This window comes from Cariama cristata, unplaced genomic scaffold (assembly GCF_000690535.1).
Source record: "Cariama cristata isolate BGI_N322 unplaced genomic scaffold, ASM69053v1 scaffold16583, whole genome shotgun sequence".
Lineage (NCBI taxonomy): Eukaryota > Metazoa > Chordata > Aves > Cariamiformes > Cariamidae > Cariama > Cariama cristata.
In genome coordinates this window covers 4662-22666 of record NW_009607971.1, presented here as the reverse complement: position 1 = coordinate 22666, position 18005 = coordinate 4662, and the positions used below count along the sequence as shown (strand labels likewise).

Below are 18005 nucleotides of genomic sequence, written 5' to 3'. Positions count from 1 at the left end.
GACGTGGTGTATATACAGAGCAACCCAGCCGATACTGCTGCAGTGCCAGTGGCTCCCCGGTTCGGGTGTGCGCACTTGAACCTACTGATAAACACTTCGGAGTTTGCGTGGTTTCATCTGATGCTGTTTCAGGAGGCAGAGTTGTTCGGTTTATTTCTGCTTAATAGAAACATCAACATTTTCATTCTTTTTTCTCTTTTTTAGTATTTCGTAGCTTTTGCATACTCAGCATGCACCTGAAGGATTATTATGTGTGCATGCAAATCCCTTTGTAAATACTACAGGTGTTTCTTACTGTATAGTCTCGCTTAGGAGTCCGTAGCTCACACTATGCAAAATCAGTCATAGATACCAAAGTGGGCTGTGGTTTCATCTAGGTTGCAAGAGCATTTGAACAGACTGCTCGTATTATTTTTAAATGTTGTCCTTTCTTGATCATTGTGAGAACTAGAAACAAACTGCCTGTTGCAAAACATTCTGTTTCATATTACTGAGCATTTTACCATAAAAATCTGAAGAAGTGCCACAGAACCTGATCAAAGTTTGAAGTCAGTTTGTTATTGAACGATGATGATTTTTTTTTTTTTATTATAGGTAAAGCCTCCAGCCAAGAAACTGACAAAAAAGGTAAGCAAAATGTTCCTTTCCTTCTTCAAAAGAACTTGCGTTCTTTTTGTTACTGAACTAAATAGACTTCTCTTTCAAAACTGGCTTTACGTTTTCTTGTTTGTGTCTTTAAAGGAGGTAGATGCTGAACTGCTGTGTGTTGCCAAAGCTAAACCAGGACCAACCTTTTTTAGAGAGCTCGGCGATAAAGGTAATGAGCACTTTTGATACTGAAAAGCACATCTGGGTTTTTATCTCATTATACGGTATGAATTGAATATATTTTTTAAGAAGGTTTCAAGGATTTGACTTCATCCCCTCTAACCAACCAACCTTTTTTAGAGAGCTCGGCGATAAAGGTAATGAGCACTTTTGATACTGAAAAGCACATCTGGCTTTTTATCTCATTATATGGTATGAATTGAATATATTTTTTAAGGTTTCAAGGGTTTGACTTCATCCCCTGTAGCCAGTAGCTGCCTCCTTGGCAAATCGCTCAGTTATGCAAGAGAGGGGAACAAGGCAGGGCTGGGAGCAGGAAGCCTTCTGAAGCACAGGAGGAGATGTGAAAGAAGTCAGAAAACCTACTTGGAGAAGAGAAAGAGGCTAAAGGGATGACTCCAGCACAAAATGGACTTTTAAGATTTGTTAATAAACTACTGTTTCACTATATAACTTAAATGCATGGAAACTTAAGAATAAAAATAAAATTTGTATCTAGTCATGTAAAGTGGCATCCCTGATTCCAAGAGGAGTTGACCTTATTTCTCCCTCGTCAGGAGCTCAGTGACCCTCCACAGCACAGATTGGCTTCCATGTCTTCTCCCCCAGCATTTCCACCTTATATCGGGCTACATAAAGAGAAAACTCTGAGAGCTGGGATATTGTTTGTATAAGAACAGGGAATTAAAGAATGCCAAATAAACACCTCATTAGCATAAATTAATTGAAGGGAGAAAACAAACAAGAGGATCAAGGAAACCAAATAGATGAGTAATTAACCATTTCACCAGTAACAAAGGCTGAAATTCCCAAACTAATGAGAAAGACTGACAGCATCTATTCACAAACTTTCTGTATCGTAGAGTTCAGCCTGAATCCCTTATCCCCTGGACGTTTCTGGAAAATAAGGCTGCCTTTGCACTGCTGCAGCTCCTTGGCAGGCATGAGCCACGCTCTCTGCAGGCACAGCGGATCCCCAGGCATGGCTGGCACCTTGTGCCAAGAAGCCGCCCGTGACCTCAGCCTGCAGCGTTTCGCCTGTCCTTTGGCCTCATGGCCTCTTCTTGCCTGCGGTTCATTTCTTGCGTCCTTGTGCAGATGTGGAAGGGTCTTCAGCTGGGTGCCTTGCTTGTCAGTCCACTCCTGAAAGCCCCAGCATACCCCAACAGCCCTGAAACATGTCTGAACAAGGTGAACGATTTTTTTCCTATCCTAGAGAAGGCTGGATTTTGCATTGAATAGTCATTCCCTGCCTCTTCGAATTGCTAATCATCATGCGCTTTGCCAGCCTTGGGTTTGAAGGATTCCCAGTCTTTAATTCTTGGATATCCTTTCTCTGTCCCTGCTTTTTTAGAGCCTTTCTTTTCCTAGTGGTTGACACTGCAAATCCCCAAAGCACTCTGCCTGGGAAAACCAGGAATCCACCAGCAAAAAGTGAAAACGTAGCAAATCACCGCAGCCTGCTTTTATTCCCCTCTCCCAGCTGACTGCTTGGCAGAAAGCAGGCTCGGTGATAGCTCAACCTGACGTCTTCTGCATTTGGGACAAGGCATTGATCTCCCCTTGCTTAGGACTGTGGGTCCATGTACTCCGTCCTTCAAAGGTCAGGTAGGAGTTTGAGATGATGCAAGAGCATCCAGTGCAGCCATCCATATGTCTCCACCGCACACGGAGTTTTTACAGATTTTGGTCATGATGCCTCTTTAGTGACTTTGATGCTTTTGCTTTGAGATGCATCATTATTAGGTATATAAAATGTAAATATTTGTGTATTAAATACTGCTTTTACAAGTACCAGAATAATGAATCTACACCTATTCCACTGTTTAGCTGAGATTATTTTAACTACCCTCAAATTGTTATTGAAATATCAAGTAGAGGGAAGACTGTCATCAGTCCAGTTGGTAAAACGTAAGGTTGGGGAATTCTGCCTTCTAGTGGGCAGTTTTAAAATTCATCTCATACTTCGGGGGTATGCTTGTGATTTATTCAGCAATAAGAATATTGTACTGTCAGCATTTGCTATAAAGTTTGAGGGTAGAGATTTCCAGGGAGGGATAGGGAAGGTTCATTTAGTGTTAGAATGCCAATGCTAACTGCAAATACTTGGCTGCGAGTATGCTGAGTCACACAACAGTATGTGAAGCATTTATCTTTTAAATATTCTTGGACACGACTATAATTTTCTGTGTGTGTTTTTTTTTTTAATTTGTTGCATGGCTTCTTTTAATTTGAGTAGCTTTGAAATGATTAATGTAGAATAAAGAAAATTACCAAAGTATTTAATTTACTTTATGGACAAGGTAAATTGGCCATTCACTACAGGTAGTAAAAGGACAATAAAATTAAAAGAAGACTTTTTATGGAAATAAGTCTGCAAGTTAAAAAAATCTTGTCTCAAGTGATTATAGTGTAATCAATCTGCCATAAAATGTCAAACAGACTGTGGATTTGCTTTAAGGCGCGGAGACAGGTTTTAAAGAACAATCAAGAATTTTTTTTACATCTTTTTATTATATTTGCCTTTTTACCTATTTCACTATAGCGACTTCTTGATCAGCTTACAATAAGATGATGAAAACAGAGTCTGTGTCTCGCCCCTGCCATTTCTTGCAAGGCTCTTTCCAGCCCACTGCGGTTGGAGCGAATAGAGCCATCATGCTTCTCCCTTGAGCCAGTAAGCCGGGTGTTGTCTTTAAATTGGTCTTTTCTTTACATCCTACCATCTCCATGTAAATTTTGCCAATTCTTTCTGTAAAATTTTATAAGGTACAATGTTCCCTGTCTACCCATACAGCTAAAACTCTCCAGGCACTCAGCATTTTGTATCTCAAATATGCTGACTTTTTTTTTTCTCTGACTTTAACAAACATAATCTGCCATGTAATATCCTTTCAAATGCTTTGATAAATACGTTTTTCTTACATGACTCTCTTGAGTGTCTCATCACTTCTTTTGTAACCCAACGCTGGGCTCTCCTTGTACTGTTTTATTGAGCATAAGCTGCTTGTCTTCACCTTCCAGGTCTTCCTTAGCCTATCCCTGTGCAGCACATCTCAAGACAGCCGAGAGGCAGACTCCCACTTCTCCTTGGTCAGTGACACTGGTCTTCATCGCTTGCTGGTTAAAGTTTCAGGCAGGGATCTTGGTGCTGATACCAATGCAGTCCATGACTGGGAGATGTTTTCTATATGGACTTGAAAAGTTACCTCTTTGTCTTCCTTTATATTCTTCCTTTTAAACATTGTTTTGCTGTGTCACACACAAAACAAAATTAGGGAGCAGGAATCTTGATCACTGCCCATCACACTACAAGGATGTCGTGAGGTTATGCAGGGAGAAAATCAGAAGGGCCAAAGCCCAATTAGAACTTAACCTGGCTACTGCTGTAAAAGACAATTAAAAATGCTTCTATAAATACATTAGCAACAAAAGGAGGGCTAAGGAGAATCTCCATCGTTCATTGAACATGGGGGCAACATAGTGACGAAGGATGAGGAAAAGGCTGAGGTACTCAATGCCTTCTTTGTCTCAGACTTTAACAGTAAGACCAGTTGTTCTCTGGGTACCCAGCCCCTTGAGCTGGAAGACAGGGACGGGGAGCAGAATGAAGCCCCCATAATCCAAGGGGAAAAGGTCAGCGCCCTGCTACACCACTTGGACACACACAAGTCTGTGGGGCCGGATGGGACCCACCCAAGGGTGCTGAGGGAGCTGGCAGAAATGCTCACCGAGCCCCTTTCCATCATCTACCAGCAGTCCTGGCTAACCGGTGAGGTCCCAGACGACTGGAGGCTAACCAGTGTGAGTCCTATCTACAAGAAGAGCTAGAAGGAGGATCCATGGAACGACAGGCCTGTCAGCCTGACCTCAGTGCCGGGGAAGGTTATGGAGCAGATCTTCTTGAGTGCCATCACACAACACATACAGGACAACCAGGTGGTCAGGCCCAGTCAGCATGGGTTTATGAAAGGCAGGTCCTGCTTGACTGACCTGATCTCCTTCTGTGACAAGGTGACTTGCTTAGTGGATGAGGGAAAGGCTGTGGATGTGTCATCTACCTAGACTTTAGTAAAGCCTTTGACACCGTTTCCCACAACATTCTCCTGGAGAAACTGACTGCTCATGGCTTTGATGGGCGTACGCTTCGCTGCATTAAAAAACTGACTGGATGACCGGGCCCAAAGAGTGGTGGTGAATGGAGTTAAAGCCCATTGGTAGCCAGTCACAAGTGGTGTTCCCCAGGGCTCAGTACTGGGGACAGTTCTATTTAACATCTTTATCAGTGATCTGGACAAGGGGATCAAGTGCACCTTGAGACAACACCAAGCTGGGTGAGAGTGTTGATCTGCTGGAGGGTAGGAAGGCTCTACAGAGGGGTCTGGACAGGCTGGGTCAATGGGCCAAGGCCAATGGTATGATGTTCAACAAGGCTCAGGGCCGCGTCCTGCACTTGGGTCACAACAACCCCATGCAACACGACAGACTTGGGGATGAGTGACTTGAAAGCTGCCTGGCAGAAAAGGACTGGGGGTGTTGGTCGACAGCCGGCTGAACATGAGCCAGCAGTGTGCCCAGGTGGCCAAGAAGGCCAACAACATCCTGGCTTGTATCAGCAATGGTGTGGCCAGCAGGACCAGGGCAGGGATCGTCCCCCTGTACTCGGCACTGGTGAGGCTGCACCTCGAGTGCTGTGTTCAGTTCTGGGCCCCTCACTACAAGAAAGACCTTGAGGGGCTGGAGCGAGTCCAGAGAAGGGCAACAAAGGTGGGGAAGGGTCTGGAGCACAAGTCTGGTGGGGAGCGGCTGAGGGAGCTGGGGGTGTTTGGTCTGGAGAAGAGGAGGCTGAGGGGAGACCTGATCGCTCTCTACAATGAACCTGAAAGGAGGGGGTAGCCAGGTGGGGTTTGGTCTCTTCTCCCAAGGAACAAGCAATAGGATGAGAAGAAACGGCCTCAAGTTGCACCAGGGCAGGTTTAGATTGGATATTAGAAAGAATTTCTTCAGCAAAAAGATTGTCAAGCACTGGAAGAGGCTGCCCAGGGAAGTAGTGGAGTCCCCATCCCTGGAGGTTTTTAAAAGACGTGTAGACGTGGTACTTAGGGATGTGGTGTAGGGGTGGACTTGGCAGCGTTAGGTTAACGGTTGGACTTAATGATCTTAAAGATCCTTTCCAACCTAAACGATTCTATGATTTTGTGATTCTATTTGCTTGATTTCTTTTTCTCCCCTATTTGTTTCTATCAATTTTTTCATCTTGTCTTATACTTAGGTGTATAAGCTAGAAAAATGGGGTAGGAGTTCTTTCTCTGTTGGTTTGGTTTTGAATTTGTAGAAATCCTGGATGCTTTGTCTAGGAACACGATTCCAAGTTTTACAGCAATACAAATAATGATTTACATTCTTGCAATGGCAGTAACCCTAAAACTTGTAAGCAAAACTAAATCTTTCAGATGAAAGTATTTTTTATTTCCACAGTGTATTGTATGACTGTAGTACTGTGCCGATTTACACATGATGCCTGCTGGATAATGGGGTGAATCGCCCTATTTTGATGGAGAGGAAAGCTGAGATACGGAGGCAGAGTGAGTTGGCAGCAGGATCAGCGTTGGACCTGTCTTTAGCTAAGACTTGTTCTTGGATTTTCAGCATTAAATTGCATTCAGCAATTTAATATTTCTAAACTCTGGTGCTTAAAACATAAAGTGTTAAGTCACTAGCTGAGGTCAGATACAAATGCTGTTGGCTCTGCATAGTAATTTATCAGAAGTTAATTGTTTATCACTGAAGCTTAAGTGGATTCCTTATCTATCAATTAACTAAATATAAATTTTAAAAAATAGTTTATCTTTGCACAGATAGGCATGTTTGAACTTCATTATTTTAAGCAGCTTCAGCATTATACAATGTTTAGCTCACAAGTTAAAAGTAGCTCAGTTATTTTGAAAAGTGATTAATAAAAAAGCCCTTTACATTTTTTCTCCAAACACGATTGCAGGGCAGATGGTTCAGATTCTGTTGTTTAACCACCCTCATTGCACGCTCTCTATCTTTAGCTCTTATGCTCTGTATTGACGCTATCACCTCTTTGTGTTTGCTCAGGCTTTTCACTTAAGGCGGTATTTCAAAGGAAAACACTGGAATTTTCCTTCAAAAGGGGGGAAAATACTTTCACCTTGTAGAAAGGACATGTTCCTATTTAAAAAAAAAAAAAAACAACAAAAAAAGCATCAGCCTCCTCTTGGCGGGCGGCCCGGCAGTACTATCAGCACAATCTCGCAGCTTGGCAGCTTTGCGTGTTGCCATGTTCCCCTTGAGAGCGAGCGGGAAGCGGTTCCCTGCCTTCGCGGGCCTGCCAAGGGATGGAGGGCTTTGATCCTTCAGGGGAATGTTAGAGTAGTTCTCCTCCCAGGTACTAAATGTGACAAAGCGCATTTAATTTATTTGCCTTTTATATAAACATTGAATGTTTTCAGTGAGAATCCAAAGATTTAGTGTAGGCCTTGTATTAATACCAAATAAACCTTGCTTTCTTGATTAGACGTGAACATTGATGAGTCTCTGGATAGGGAATTTTACCTTCACAGCACTAAAAACAGAAGTAAAAACTTTATTAAATAATAACGTGGCTTACTTTAATAACCTATTTATACAATGTTAAATGACATTTTTTTATATTTATAAGATTTGACCTTTTAAGTCTTGCTATAAGTTTTGGGAGTTTTTTTGCAAGTCATTTTTAACTCTTTTGTTTCAGGGTTAATATCTTATGCAGAGTACCTATTTCTGCTGACAATCCTTACGAGTAAGTATTATATCTTTAAAATACATATGCATTAATACTCAGCTGCTGACAGCTTTCCAGGAACTTTTCCTGATATTTTTTGAAAATGTCTACATTATAATAAAGAACTATATTAACGTAAAGAGCTATTGTATGTAGAGTGATAAGGCATTAATATAAACAGAGATAACTTTAATAGATTGCAACTTACTTCCATAGTGTCATCATTGGTGCATAGCAGTACTTCAAAAATCATGATAATCCCTGCACCATGGGATCAGAAAAGTCTCTCGGGAGACTTTGAGGGAGGGGAGACGTTGGTTACGGGACCAACGATGTTGGGGAATGTAAGGGAACAATGTAAGGGGAAGAACGACAGTGGGGGAAGATAAATAATTTGTCTTCTGAACAGTAGCCATAGTCATTTTGGATAATGAGACATTAACGTTCTAGCCCCTGCAGTGGTGTAAAAAGCTGTTGTGGTGTCTGAAGGGTTGTTGCCTATTATTCATGCGTTCAGATACACGATGGAGTATATACATAAGCAGCAGAATTCTGCAGTGTCTTTTTGTTTGACTTTTTAATCTTTTTTTTCCCCTCTGTTCCTTTTGACTTTATTTCCTCCAAGTACTTTGCATGTATTTCTGCCCCCTCCTTTGCCTTCTTCCTTTTTCTCTCTCAGACGTGTTTTTTAAAATCTTTTTTGTTTGGTACTTGCTTTATCTGCAAACAGCAGGCATTTTTTTTATTGCGTGTGGAGGTGATCGTGGATTTTCTGGGTTTCAGTACCCATACTTACTCTGTGCCATGCTTGCCACCTCCCTGTGCTGTTCTGATGAAGCATGGGTGATGCCGCAAAATACCGAGATTTGAGAGAAGGTGTGTGCAATGAGCATTGCGCAGTGAGACCCTTAGGCTAGTAGTGAAGTGGTCCACGTGCGTGTCCAGGTAATAGTCCACATGCAGTCTTGTTTGACTGACTTACACAGGTCTAACATTTTAAGCAAGGGACAAAACCAGGCATACTAGGATCTCATGGTACCAGTGGATGGGGACAGGAGAGAGGGAAGCAGTCGTTCTTACCCCAATGGACTGTAGATACTTGAGCCTCGTCATTTCGGTGGCTGCGAGGTCCATGGCAGGGGCTTAAAAAATTTGACAGATTTTCCTTGCTCTACAAATCCATTCTCTCCCGCTGTAGTACGAACAAGTAACGTTGGTCTCCAGAGGGTGAAGAGAGTATGTCCCGCCTTCACAGATAACGACCATCGGTACAGACCTCTCACACAGTTCAGGTAGCCCTTTTGCAACGTAGGTCATTTCTCAGCAGAACTGCATTAGCTCCGACTACGCGGTGTGAAGGGTGATCTCTTAGGAAACTTCAGCTAGTACACAGCATTAAATAGTATATAGCATTAAGATAATCTGTGTAACATCAAATATACTGTTTCACTAGTAGGGACTGTCCAGTGGTACATGCACCTTGAACATGAGTTATACCATGCATTCAAGTGGTTTTTTAAATCAGAACTAATACAAGAGTCTAGCCCAGTTAGAAAGCTGATTCTAAAATATTTGTGGCATCTCAAAAAAGAGGTATTTTTTTAAAAAAGGGCAATCACAACAGCCATGTTATAACTTCAGAAAAATACCTTAATTAAAGTTGCAGAAATAGGTGCCAAAGATTCTATTTCTTTAAAAATCTATGACAGCTTAAAGTAAATTCATGCTGATTTATTGGCTGAAACAATTAGAAAATTGAAGCAGTATCAGAGCAAGTTGTTCCAGTTCTCCAGACAATCAAGTAACATTATTTTTCCCAATTTTATATAGGAATGTATTGAACTGCAAAAACAAAGGCACCTTTTGATGCAGGATAAAAATGCGGTGCTAACGTGGCTGCTTTGGTTACACAGAAGGTTATCATACCAGTCAGTTTGAAAGCAAATGTTAGCAAGCGTTGGTGCCTCTGTCTTTGCCGAACAAGTATCCCATGTCAGTCAGCCCCCACTTCCACAACCTGTCCCTCTCACTAGTGAGAATTAATGTGAAGGGTTTTTTAAAGCAGCCATTAATATTTAAGTGACTTCTTCTAAGTCACCAACAGAGCAGTAGGGAAACGGGAAAAGAGGCACCAATTTTCCAGAGTCCCAGTTCCAGGACTCTGCTGACCAGACCACACTGCCTCGTACAAAAGCCCTGTCTGTAACAACACCGAACCTGAAAATGGAATTTTGTGGCAAACAAAGGTTTTATTTTGCCCCCTGTGATCCCCTTTTCTCTTTTCTGTGTGCCTTGCACCATCGCTATCTTTTTTCTTCCAGTGCTCTATTGAATTTCATTTCCGGCAATTGCTTCATGGAGCTTCGTTTCAGTTAGCCAGTCATGCAAGTTGACAGCTTGGTCAACGGAGGAATAGTTGGAGGGGAAGCACCTAAGTCTAACCTACACTCACAGCTGAGATGAAGCTTTTCTGTTCAGATTTTGGAATTTTGCCTGATTCTAATTAAATACAAATACGTCTGAGGTAGTCTTTGAACTATGCTTATTTTACAAACACATACCTTTGGGGTTACATCATAGCAGATAAGTATGTCATCTCTGAACAGTATGAGCAGCTTTAGGTCCTGTATTTTCAGTAACAGCTCTCTTATCTGAAAATTGCAACACAGATGGTATGAATTACTATTAAATACATCAATTACTTTTATTCTCTAAATATGTTATAGGATAGGCTCTTCTTGCCTTTGTACTAGTAACACAAATTTAGCGTGTGGCATTTCCATGGAAAGGAAGCCAGTTTTCATTATTATAACCCAGTTGCTGGGGAAGGGCTCTGCTATGCACATTGCAACAGCATTTCTAAAATATCCCGGCATCACAAGGTTGCTCCACAGAGAACAGTAGTTGGCTGCTGAAGATGTAGTTCTTTCTAAAATGTAAAAATAGTACTTTCTTTGACCATCTTGTTATACCTTAAAAGGAACGGGATATTTCTTTAACTTGTTTCCTTTCCAGAAAGGTTCTCTAAAAAAAAGCAAGACTTAAAACTTTACGGAATGGAGCTGGAAGAATATATTTCCAAAAGAAAAACTCCAAAGGCATTAGAGTTTTTTAGAGATACTGCGTCACTGCCCTTGTGAGTCCAACATTGTTCTTGGAAACATGAGTATATTCTAGAGACGATAAGTCTGTGACTTTCATATTAATGCCTGACTTCACTGGGTTGTGAAATTAATTCGCCTGCACCAGAAATTACTGGGATAAGTGCTTGCTACTGCAGTGAACTGTAACTACGTTTCAGCGGCATGCTGCTCCTGTGTGGGCTTCCTAATGAGCGAGACCACCTCCTGCAAGCAAAGTAAGATCAGGAAATTGTGGGAAGGAGCTCAAAACACACCGTGGGTTTATAGCGCCTGCAAGATTCAGAACTCATTACCTTTTTGTGCTGAAAAGAAACATCTACTTGGTGAAGGAAATGCAGGGTAAAATTCTATAAAATTCCTAAAAAAAATCAGCTCGATGGGAGTCCTACAAAACATACTTTTGTCCAGAAAGGCCAGAAAGAGTGGTTTATTACATCTCAGTAACATCTGAGTGCGTTGTTTAGGGAGGAAGGAGAAGGGAAGAAAAAATAGGCCTGGGGCTAGCAGAGCAGGAGCCGGAGCTGAGGGAGGTGGCGGCACTGGCAAGATCGGTCTGCTTGCTAGGGAAGACTGCAAATACTGGCGAACAGGGATGCGTGCAAGAAGTGCCTGAGGAGTACACTAGCTCTTTCAGCCAGTTGGGGAGTAATTATTGGTTTCTCAAGGCACTTTCCAGTCTTCTCACCTGAAAAGGAAAGCAAGACTTCAGAGCTAGACTTCAGAAGTGAAATGGGATTATGGGAAGAGCTACAGAGAACATCCGAGACCAGGACAGTAGGACAGACAACGTTTTCACAGTCATTGGGATCCAATGGACATTTGTGGCTTACTTAGGCACTGCTGGCATTTCTTGCTTTGCCTTTGCATTAATTATCCCTTGAAATGGTAGTAAAAAGGTGTTTTAAAAGTTTGCTTATATTGGAGGAGGTATGTGTGGTTTACTGGTAGTATCGTGGACATGCATAACAATGGAGAATAGGCAATATTCCTTTTGCATTAAATATTTAAGTACTAGTGTAAGTGTGTACGTGTCTGTATTTACAATAAAGTTCTTTTGCAATTTGTGGCAGAACCCCAGACTGGATTTCAGATTGCCTTTAAAATGTTGGATGCAGATGGCAATGAACAAGTTGAAAAGAAAGAATTCTTTAAGGTATGTGTATTTATAGGCATATTAATTTTAAAGCATTTACAGATTCATTAAAATCTTCAAGCCTGGTTTTCAGTCCAATCTATGATCACATCCTTACTAAAGTACTTTATATGAAAGCAGCACGTACCAAAGCATTGCTATAGAAGTACTTATCGTATTTGAATCCACTTTTATAAATGTTACCTTTGACTTGTATCTAAAAGTCTGTTGCTGGGAAGGTAGGACTTGATGCACGTCCCTTAATCCCATGAGCCAATTTAAATAATCTGGAAAAGTCTTTTATTTTCTAAATATTTTGAATAATTTTTTTAATTCACCAACCTCTCTTGGTTTTTATGAATTTTGTTTGCTGTTGCACAGGTCTTTTACCAATTCACACTTTGGAGAGTAGCAGCAGTTTTTCCCATATTTTGTATAAAATATGAGAGAGAAAGGCAGATCCTTAAATGAAGAAAATCTTTCTCTGATGTTTTAAAGAAGAACAGGCTTAATTATATAGCTTATTCAACTTCTAAGTATTTAACGGGAGACTGTTGACTAAATACTTCTTGTCGGAAGTCACATGCAAAATTAGCAAATGTAATTTTTAATAGACTTCCTCAGCTTAATTCAGGTCCTTCATTCATATTGGAGGTGACTAGAGAAACAATTTTATAAGAACTTGAAATAGCTACTGCAATGCAAATTATTTTCTGTCACTAGGGTTAAGTTAAAGATGATCATTAATGCGACAACTCTAGAGAACCATAGAATCTATAAAGATGCACCTGCTGATAGAGAAATTACCAAAAATTTATTTAAGTGTATTTTCATAGCCTTAAACTCTGAATTAATGATACAGTAGCTGTACGCATGTGTTTTGCACTGATCAAGCCATTTTTTCAGTGAATTATCTCTCAGCAGGATTACAATTGATGAGTCATACTTAAATGTATTTTAAAATATTGTAAAAATACTTTTAGACTTCGTAGTACTATTTGAAAATAATACTTGAAATTAGACTGTTTGCCAAGACAGTGTTCCCAGAAGCCCGTAGCTGAGCCTGCAGATACCCCACACTCGTTGATACACAGAATCTTTTAAGCTTGAAGAATTTGCTCTGCTAAAATGTTAATTATTCTGCTGATTAAAAAGAAATCAGCTGCTAACTAAAGCCTGTATTTTTAACCTGCTAAACCCAGTACAATCCTAGTGAATTTTTATCAGAGTAGCAGTGCCCTGATCACCGAAATATGTCTGTTACGGCTGTATTGTTCATCTGCAAACCAGCGTGTTACAGGGGAGAGTAAGTCCATGAACACAAGGGACCGCGTTCAGCCTGTAGTGCCTCTGCCCCAAAGTGCCGTGTTAGCAGTACTTCCTTTACATAGGTACTGGGTCAGGGAAGCAGATAAGGAGATTCGTGCAGAAATACAGCACAGCTCTCTTGGGGAGATGTACAGTATGTCATATATTTAATATCCATTACCCATTTCAGGTAATTCTAATTGAATCAGCCAGCATGAACAACAGATAGTCATCAAAAGTAGAGGTGAAAACATTAGACAAATCATTAAAAATAATTTGATTTCTGTAGAGGCAAACAAATTAAATCAAAATTATTCTAGTTAGATAGATTGTTACTTTGCATTTCCTTTATGAGCTGTATTGATAAATTAATATAGAGTGGTAAAAAAACCATAAATTGCTATGTCAACTGACAAGAATCATTAAATTCAAAGAAGTCCCACAGGATGCAAGCTAGTCAAAAGATGCATTTTCTCACGTGACTGTTTACTTAACATTTAGAAGTGGTGACTCTCTTAAAGTAAAACTTGATTTTTATAGGTTAGGTTTAAAAATAAAAGTTTGGGGCTGTAAGAATCTGGAAAAATGTACGTGCATTAATCTCTGTATACTCTAGTTCTGTATGCATCATAGAAAGCTTCTGTATATCTAATAAATTAGTAAGTTGTGCGGCTAATCTGTCATTTGTCTTGGCCCAGTTGGCACCTCAGGAAAACACATCTGAACTATTCTATTGTTATTTCCAGGCTATATTTGACAATAATATCAGGAAACATATGTAAGGAAAGGGCAGTGGAAAAGCACAGAGAAGAAGCAGTGATTAGGAGGCAGTTACTGTAAGCAGAATGTGATCAGAAAAGAAATTTCAGTGCTACTTCATTCTCTCGCTTTGTCACCTCTTCTTCTCCCTGCTTCCCATCCATTACCTACTGATTAGACGTCTGTGTACATCTGCGTTATCTGTTGATCTAGACTGCAAATTCTTTGAGGTAAAAACTTTGCCTTTTTGTTTGCAAAATGTCCATCATTCTTTGAATTGCGTATGTCTCAACTCTCGCATGTTAGTGGATTAACAGGCACGAGATGTGTCACGTGAATCGCTCAGGGAAGGGAGAAGGGTGACAGGCAGACTCTACAGCCCAAGTCCTTGGTGCCTGCTGCACGTGATGGAGATGGAGGTAGGCTGTTCAGACTTGTGTGGGTCGGGCACTGAGGGAGTGCCGGACACAGGATTTCCCAGTAGGTTCAGTGCTCTTCGGTAAACATAACTGAATGTTCAGGAAAGGAGATCTTGAATGCAAGTCCATGTCTTCAAAGAGAGATTTTATCTTGTCCTCCATAGCCTTTCCATTTCTGTGCACATTTTCCTCCTTCCCTGTAGGAGTTAAAAGTCTGTCCCTTCCCAGGGATGGACTCTGGTTCTCTCTCCTTCCTAATTCTTTGTATTCAAGCCAGTGTGTTTTTAATTTCTGCTTCATCCGTGTTGCAGTGGTAAGCATTCACAATACAAGAGGCATTTCAGCATTAGGCCCCAAAATCACAGCAATCTGTATTTTGAGGTGGGCATCTGTAAGGACTTGTTGCTTTGCCCTGCAACTCTGGGGTGGAGAAGCGGTGGCAAAAATGGCATGCCATCCTTTAATCAGCCCCTGCAAGAGTGCAAAGAGTTGTTTCTCAGAGCTATATTATCTCCATCTTTGTGAGGACAGCAAGATAATTCTGTGAACTCTGCGCTTCCAAGACATTCACATGAGACTTGGTGAGGGGGATTTCCAGACGTGTGCACGTAATAACCCATGCACATTAACCTGAGACCTCCCATCAAGAATAAGGCTACCCAAGATCCCAAAATCCCCAGCAAGTGAGGAATTTCCCTAACTCCGTCCTGACGAAAGATTTCCAAGTAAAATTAATGACAGTTCAAAACTAGTGGGAATGGAGGTAAGGTAACTCTGATGGCACGTGCAAGAGCTATGTGATTTAGACTTTCTAAATAGACTGTCTTTGTACACTTGTCCTCGACAGCGGACAGCACACAAAAATTTGCAGAGTTTCATCTAGGGCTGAACGAACCAGCACCCGACCACCCGACACTGTCAGCAGTTGTGGGGCTTTGGTACAGAACCTCTCTGCAGTCCTGCAGCATCCCCAGGCACTGATCTCTCTGAGACAACTGGAAGATGCAAAATCACGGGTTTTTTGTTTGGTGGTTTGTTTTTTTTAAGGCTGACATAGCCTTTCTGCCAGCTCTTGTCGTCTTCAGGCAAGATGACTTCTTAGTATGTCTGTAATAGAGAGTCATCAGTTGTGCATAATAGTTCTCAGTATCTTTGAATTAGCCATTAGTGTCTTGCAGTGATGAACAGATATAAATATTAAATACAGATAAATGTTACATGGAGCAGTTGAGTATTAGGGTCCATTTCTCCAGCGCAGAATTCTTCTCCCTGTGTGAGTAGTTGCTACATTGTGCTGGAAAAAAATCTGCAAACTACTGGAAATAGTTTCAAGCACTATAAGGATTTACATACAGAGTAAGAAAACAATAAACTAAATCTCCCAGTACTCTTGTGGAAAAAAAAATTACACTGTGTGTCTGTGCTCTTTAGTAATCTCTGCAGATTTTTTTTTTTAAGAGTCATTGAAAAATAAAATCCGAAAGAAAAACCAAGATTTTGTCTTGTTTGGAAAGTATTTGCAGTTGTATTTCTTGTGCATGAGCAAAAGATAGGTTTTTCAGGTAAGAAAAAATGTAATTTCTCAGTGAGAATATGGACAAGCAGTTGTGGTTTTATCCAGAGCTCTATATTGCTATTTTGCTATGAAGAAAGTCATAATGCTTTTACTGTACTAGTCAGTTGTTTTGTAAGTGGTCAAAAATAGAAAGAATTTGGAGAAACTTGGAAGAACTGGTACTGTTTAATCGTCTTGTTTTACAGTATTTATTTTGATAAATACTGTCAAGGCATTCCATTCAAAAGTAATAATAGAAAGTAACTATCCTAAGGAATTCAAAAAACAAGGCTATGAAAAAGCAGAACAGGTGAATTAGTCAAAATTTGAAGGCTAAGGGAAGACCTTTGGCAACACGAACAGTTAGCAGGTTTTTTCCTGCTCACTACTTACAAGCCCATATTGCTTCTCTGAAGAACAGGACAAAAAAAGGGAAAAAATAAAGCCCTAAGAAGAGATTTGAAAACCCCACAAAATAATGGCTGTGCAAATTTGGTCATGGGGTTTTTGCCCACTTTTAATGGGCAGGCTGAGAAATCACTCAGAAATACTTGAGAAGCAAACCAGCAGCTTCAAAAGCCTTGAGCTTTAAAAGCATCTTTCCGAAAGTCTCCAAATCCAGAGTGATCGATGTAAGTCCATGTCTATACCTGAAATGTAATAAGTCCCTTATTCTTTCATTTTTGCTGTCCTTCTGAGGATTCATGCAAATGTCTGTGAAAGGTAGGTACACCTTGTGCTGTGTTAAATCACTCATTCTTGTGGCAGTGTTGACCTCCCAATCTAAAATACAGTCAAAGAAACCTTTCAGCTGAGATACGTTTGAGGTGCTGCAAATTAAGGCACTTTCTATATTACCTTAAATCTCTACTTGGGACAGGGGAAGTTACGTTTCTACATGTGAGTCATTTCAGTACTTCTAAAAATCTTCTGAGCTAACACAGTCAAGATTCATTTATTTGTGGGGTGGAGGGGAAACTCAAACCGCATTCTGCTTAATACCAGTTGCGAAAATACATTTGCTTATTGAATTAAAATATTCTGTATTGTTAGTTGTATAGTACCTCATTTGAACAGGTATGTTTTTCATGTCTAGAAGACCATGTCTCAAGTTGCGTCAGGGGAGGTTCAGGCTGGACGTTAGAAAGAACTTCTTCACCATTAGAGTTGTTAGGCATTGGAACAGGCTCCCCAGGGAGGTGGTGGAGTCATCGTCCCTGGAGACGTTCAAAAAACGTCTAGATGTGGCACTTCAAGACATGGTTTAGTGGACAGGGTGGCATCAGGTGTACGGTTGGACTTGATGATCTTTGAGGTCTCTTCCAACCATAATGATTCTATGATTCTATGATTCTATGTCTGTAGCAGGACTATGCAAAGCTCTCTCTAGGAGGACAGCATGAAAATCACAGGATAATTGTTATTTCCCAAATGACCCTTGATGTTATACCCCTGAGTTTCAAAATCTTATGGAGTGAATGCTAAGCTCCTAGTGCAAGAAAATCTCCCCTAAAATTAGAGTAAGTGCTGGGCTGCAAGAGAGAGATTCATATGCTCTGCTTGGCTGTATTAACCACGGTAGAGAATGCATTCTTGAGAAACAGTGTGTCTGAATAGCAAAATCTACTTAAGTATGCGAATGTTTTGTCATGACTAGGGAACCTTGCAGAAATGTAGTGACTGCGTAATTAAGAAAAGGTGAATTTAATGCAAGTTTCTGAAAAAAGAGACTCTTGTAAGACTGAATTTGTAATTTCCCTGTGTTTTTTTTCATGTTTTAACAAATACAGCTGCAGAAAATCATTGGGAAGGAAGATGATTTGAAAACAGCCGGAGACGATACAGTATTTCAGGTATGAAATAGAAGTACATTTTTCTTTACAAAAACATTGTCATATTTCCCGTGAACTTTGTTATTTTTTCAGAGTTACTAATAAGTATATAAGCATCAGTATTAGTGCTTTAATTAAATGAAAGTGTGTGCTTTGTCAACTACTTTCTACTTGGGAAAGAAAAACGTTTGTCACTTCCGAATCTCCTGATGAAATCTATGCAATTAATGTATTTCATTACT

At 40.5% G+C, this 18005-nt stretch overlaps 1 protein-coding gene across 1 annotated transcript in view; it reads left to right on the top strand.

The window, feature by feature from the left end:
• LOC104159138 (calcium uptake protein 2, mitochondrial-like) overlaps nt 1-17784 on the top strand; it is a gene marked incomplete at both ends in the record, with an annotated part of 40927 nt that extends 23143 nt beyond the window's left edge. Inside the window, 5 exons of the mRNA XM_009696961.1 lie at nt 608-627; nt 742-817; nt 7586-7633; nt 11829-11911; nt 17722-17784. Coding sequence (XP_009695263.1) covers nt 608-627; nt 742-817; nt 7586-7633; nt 11829-11911; nt 17722-17784 — 290 coding nt within the window. The remainder of the gene's footprint in view (nt 1-607; nt 628-741; nt 818-7585; nt 7634-11828; nt 11912-17721) is intronic.
• Nucleotides 17785-18005: the final 221 nt, after the last annotated feature.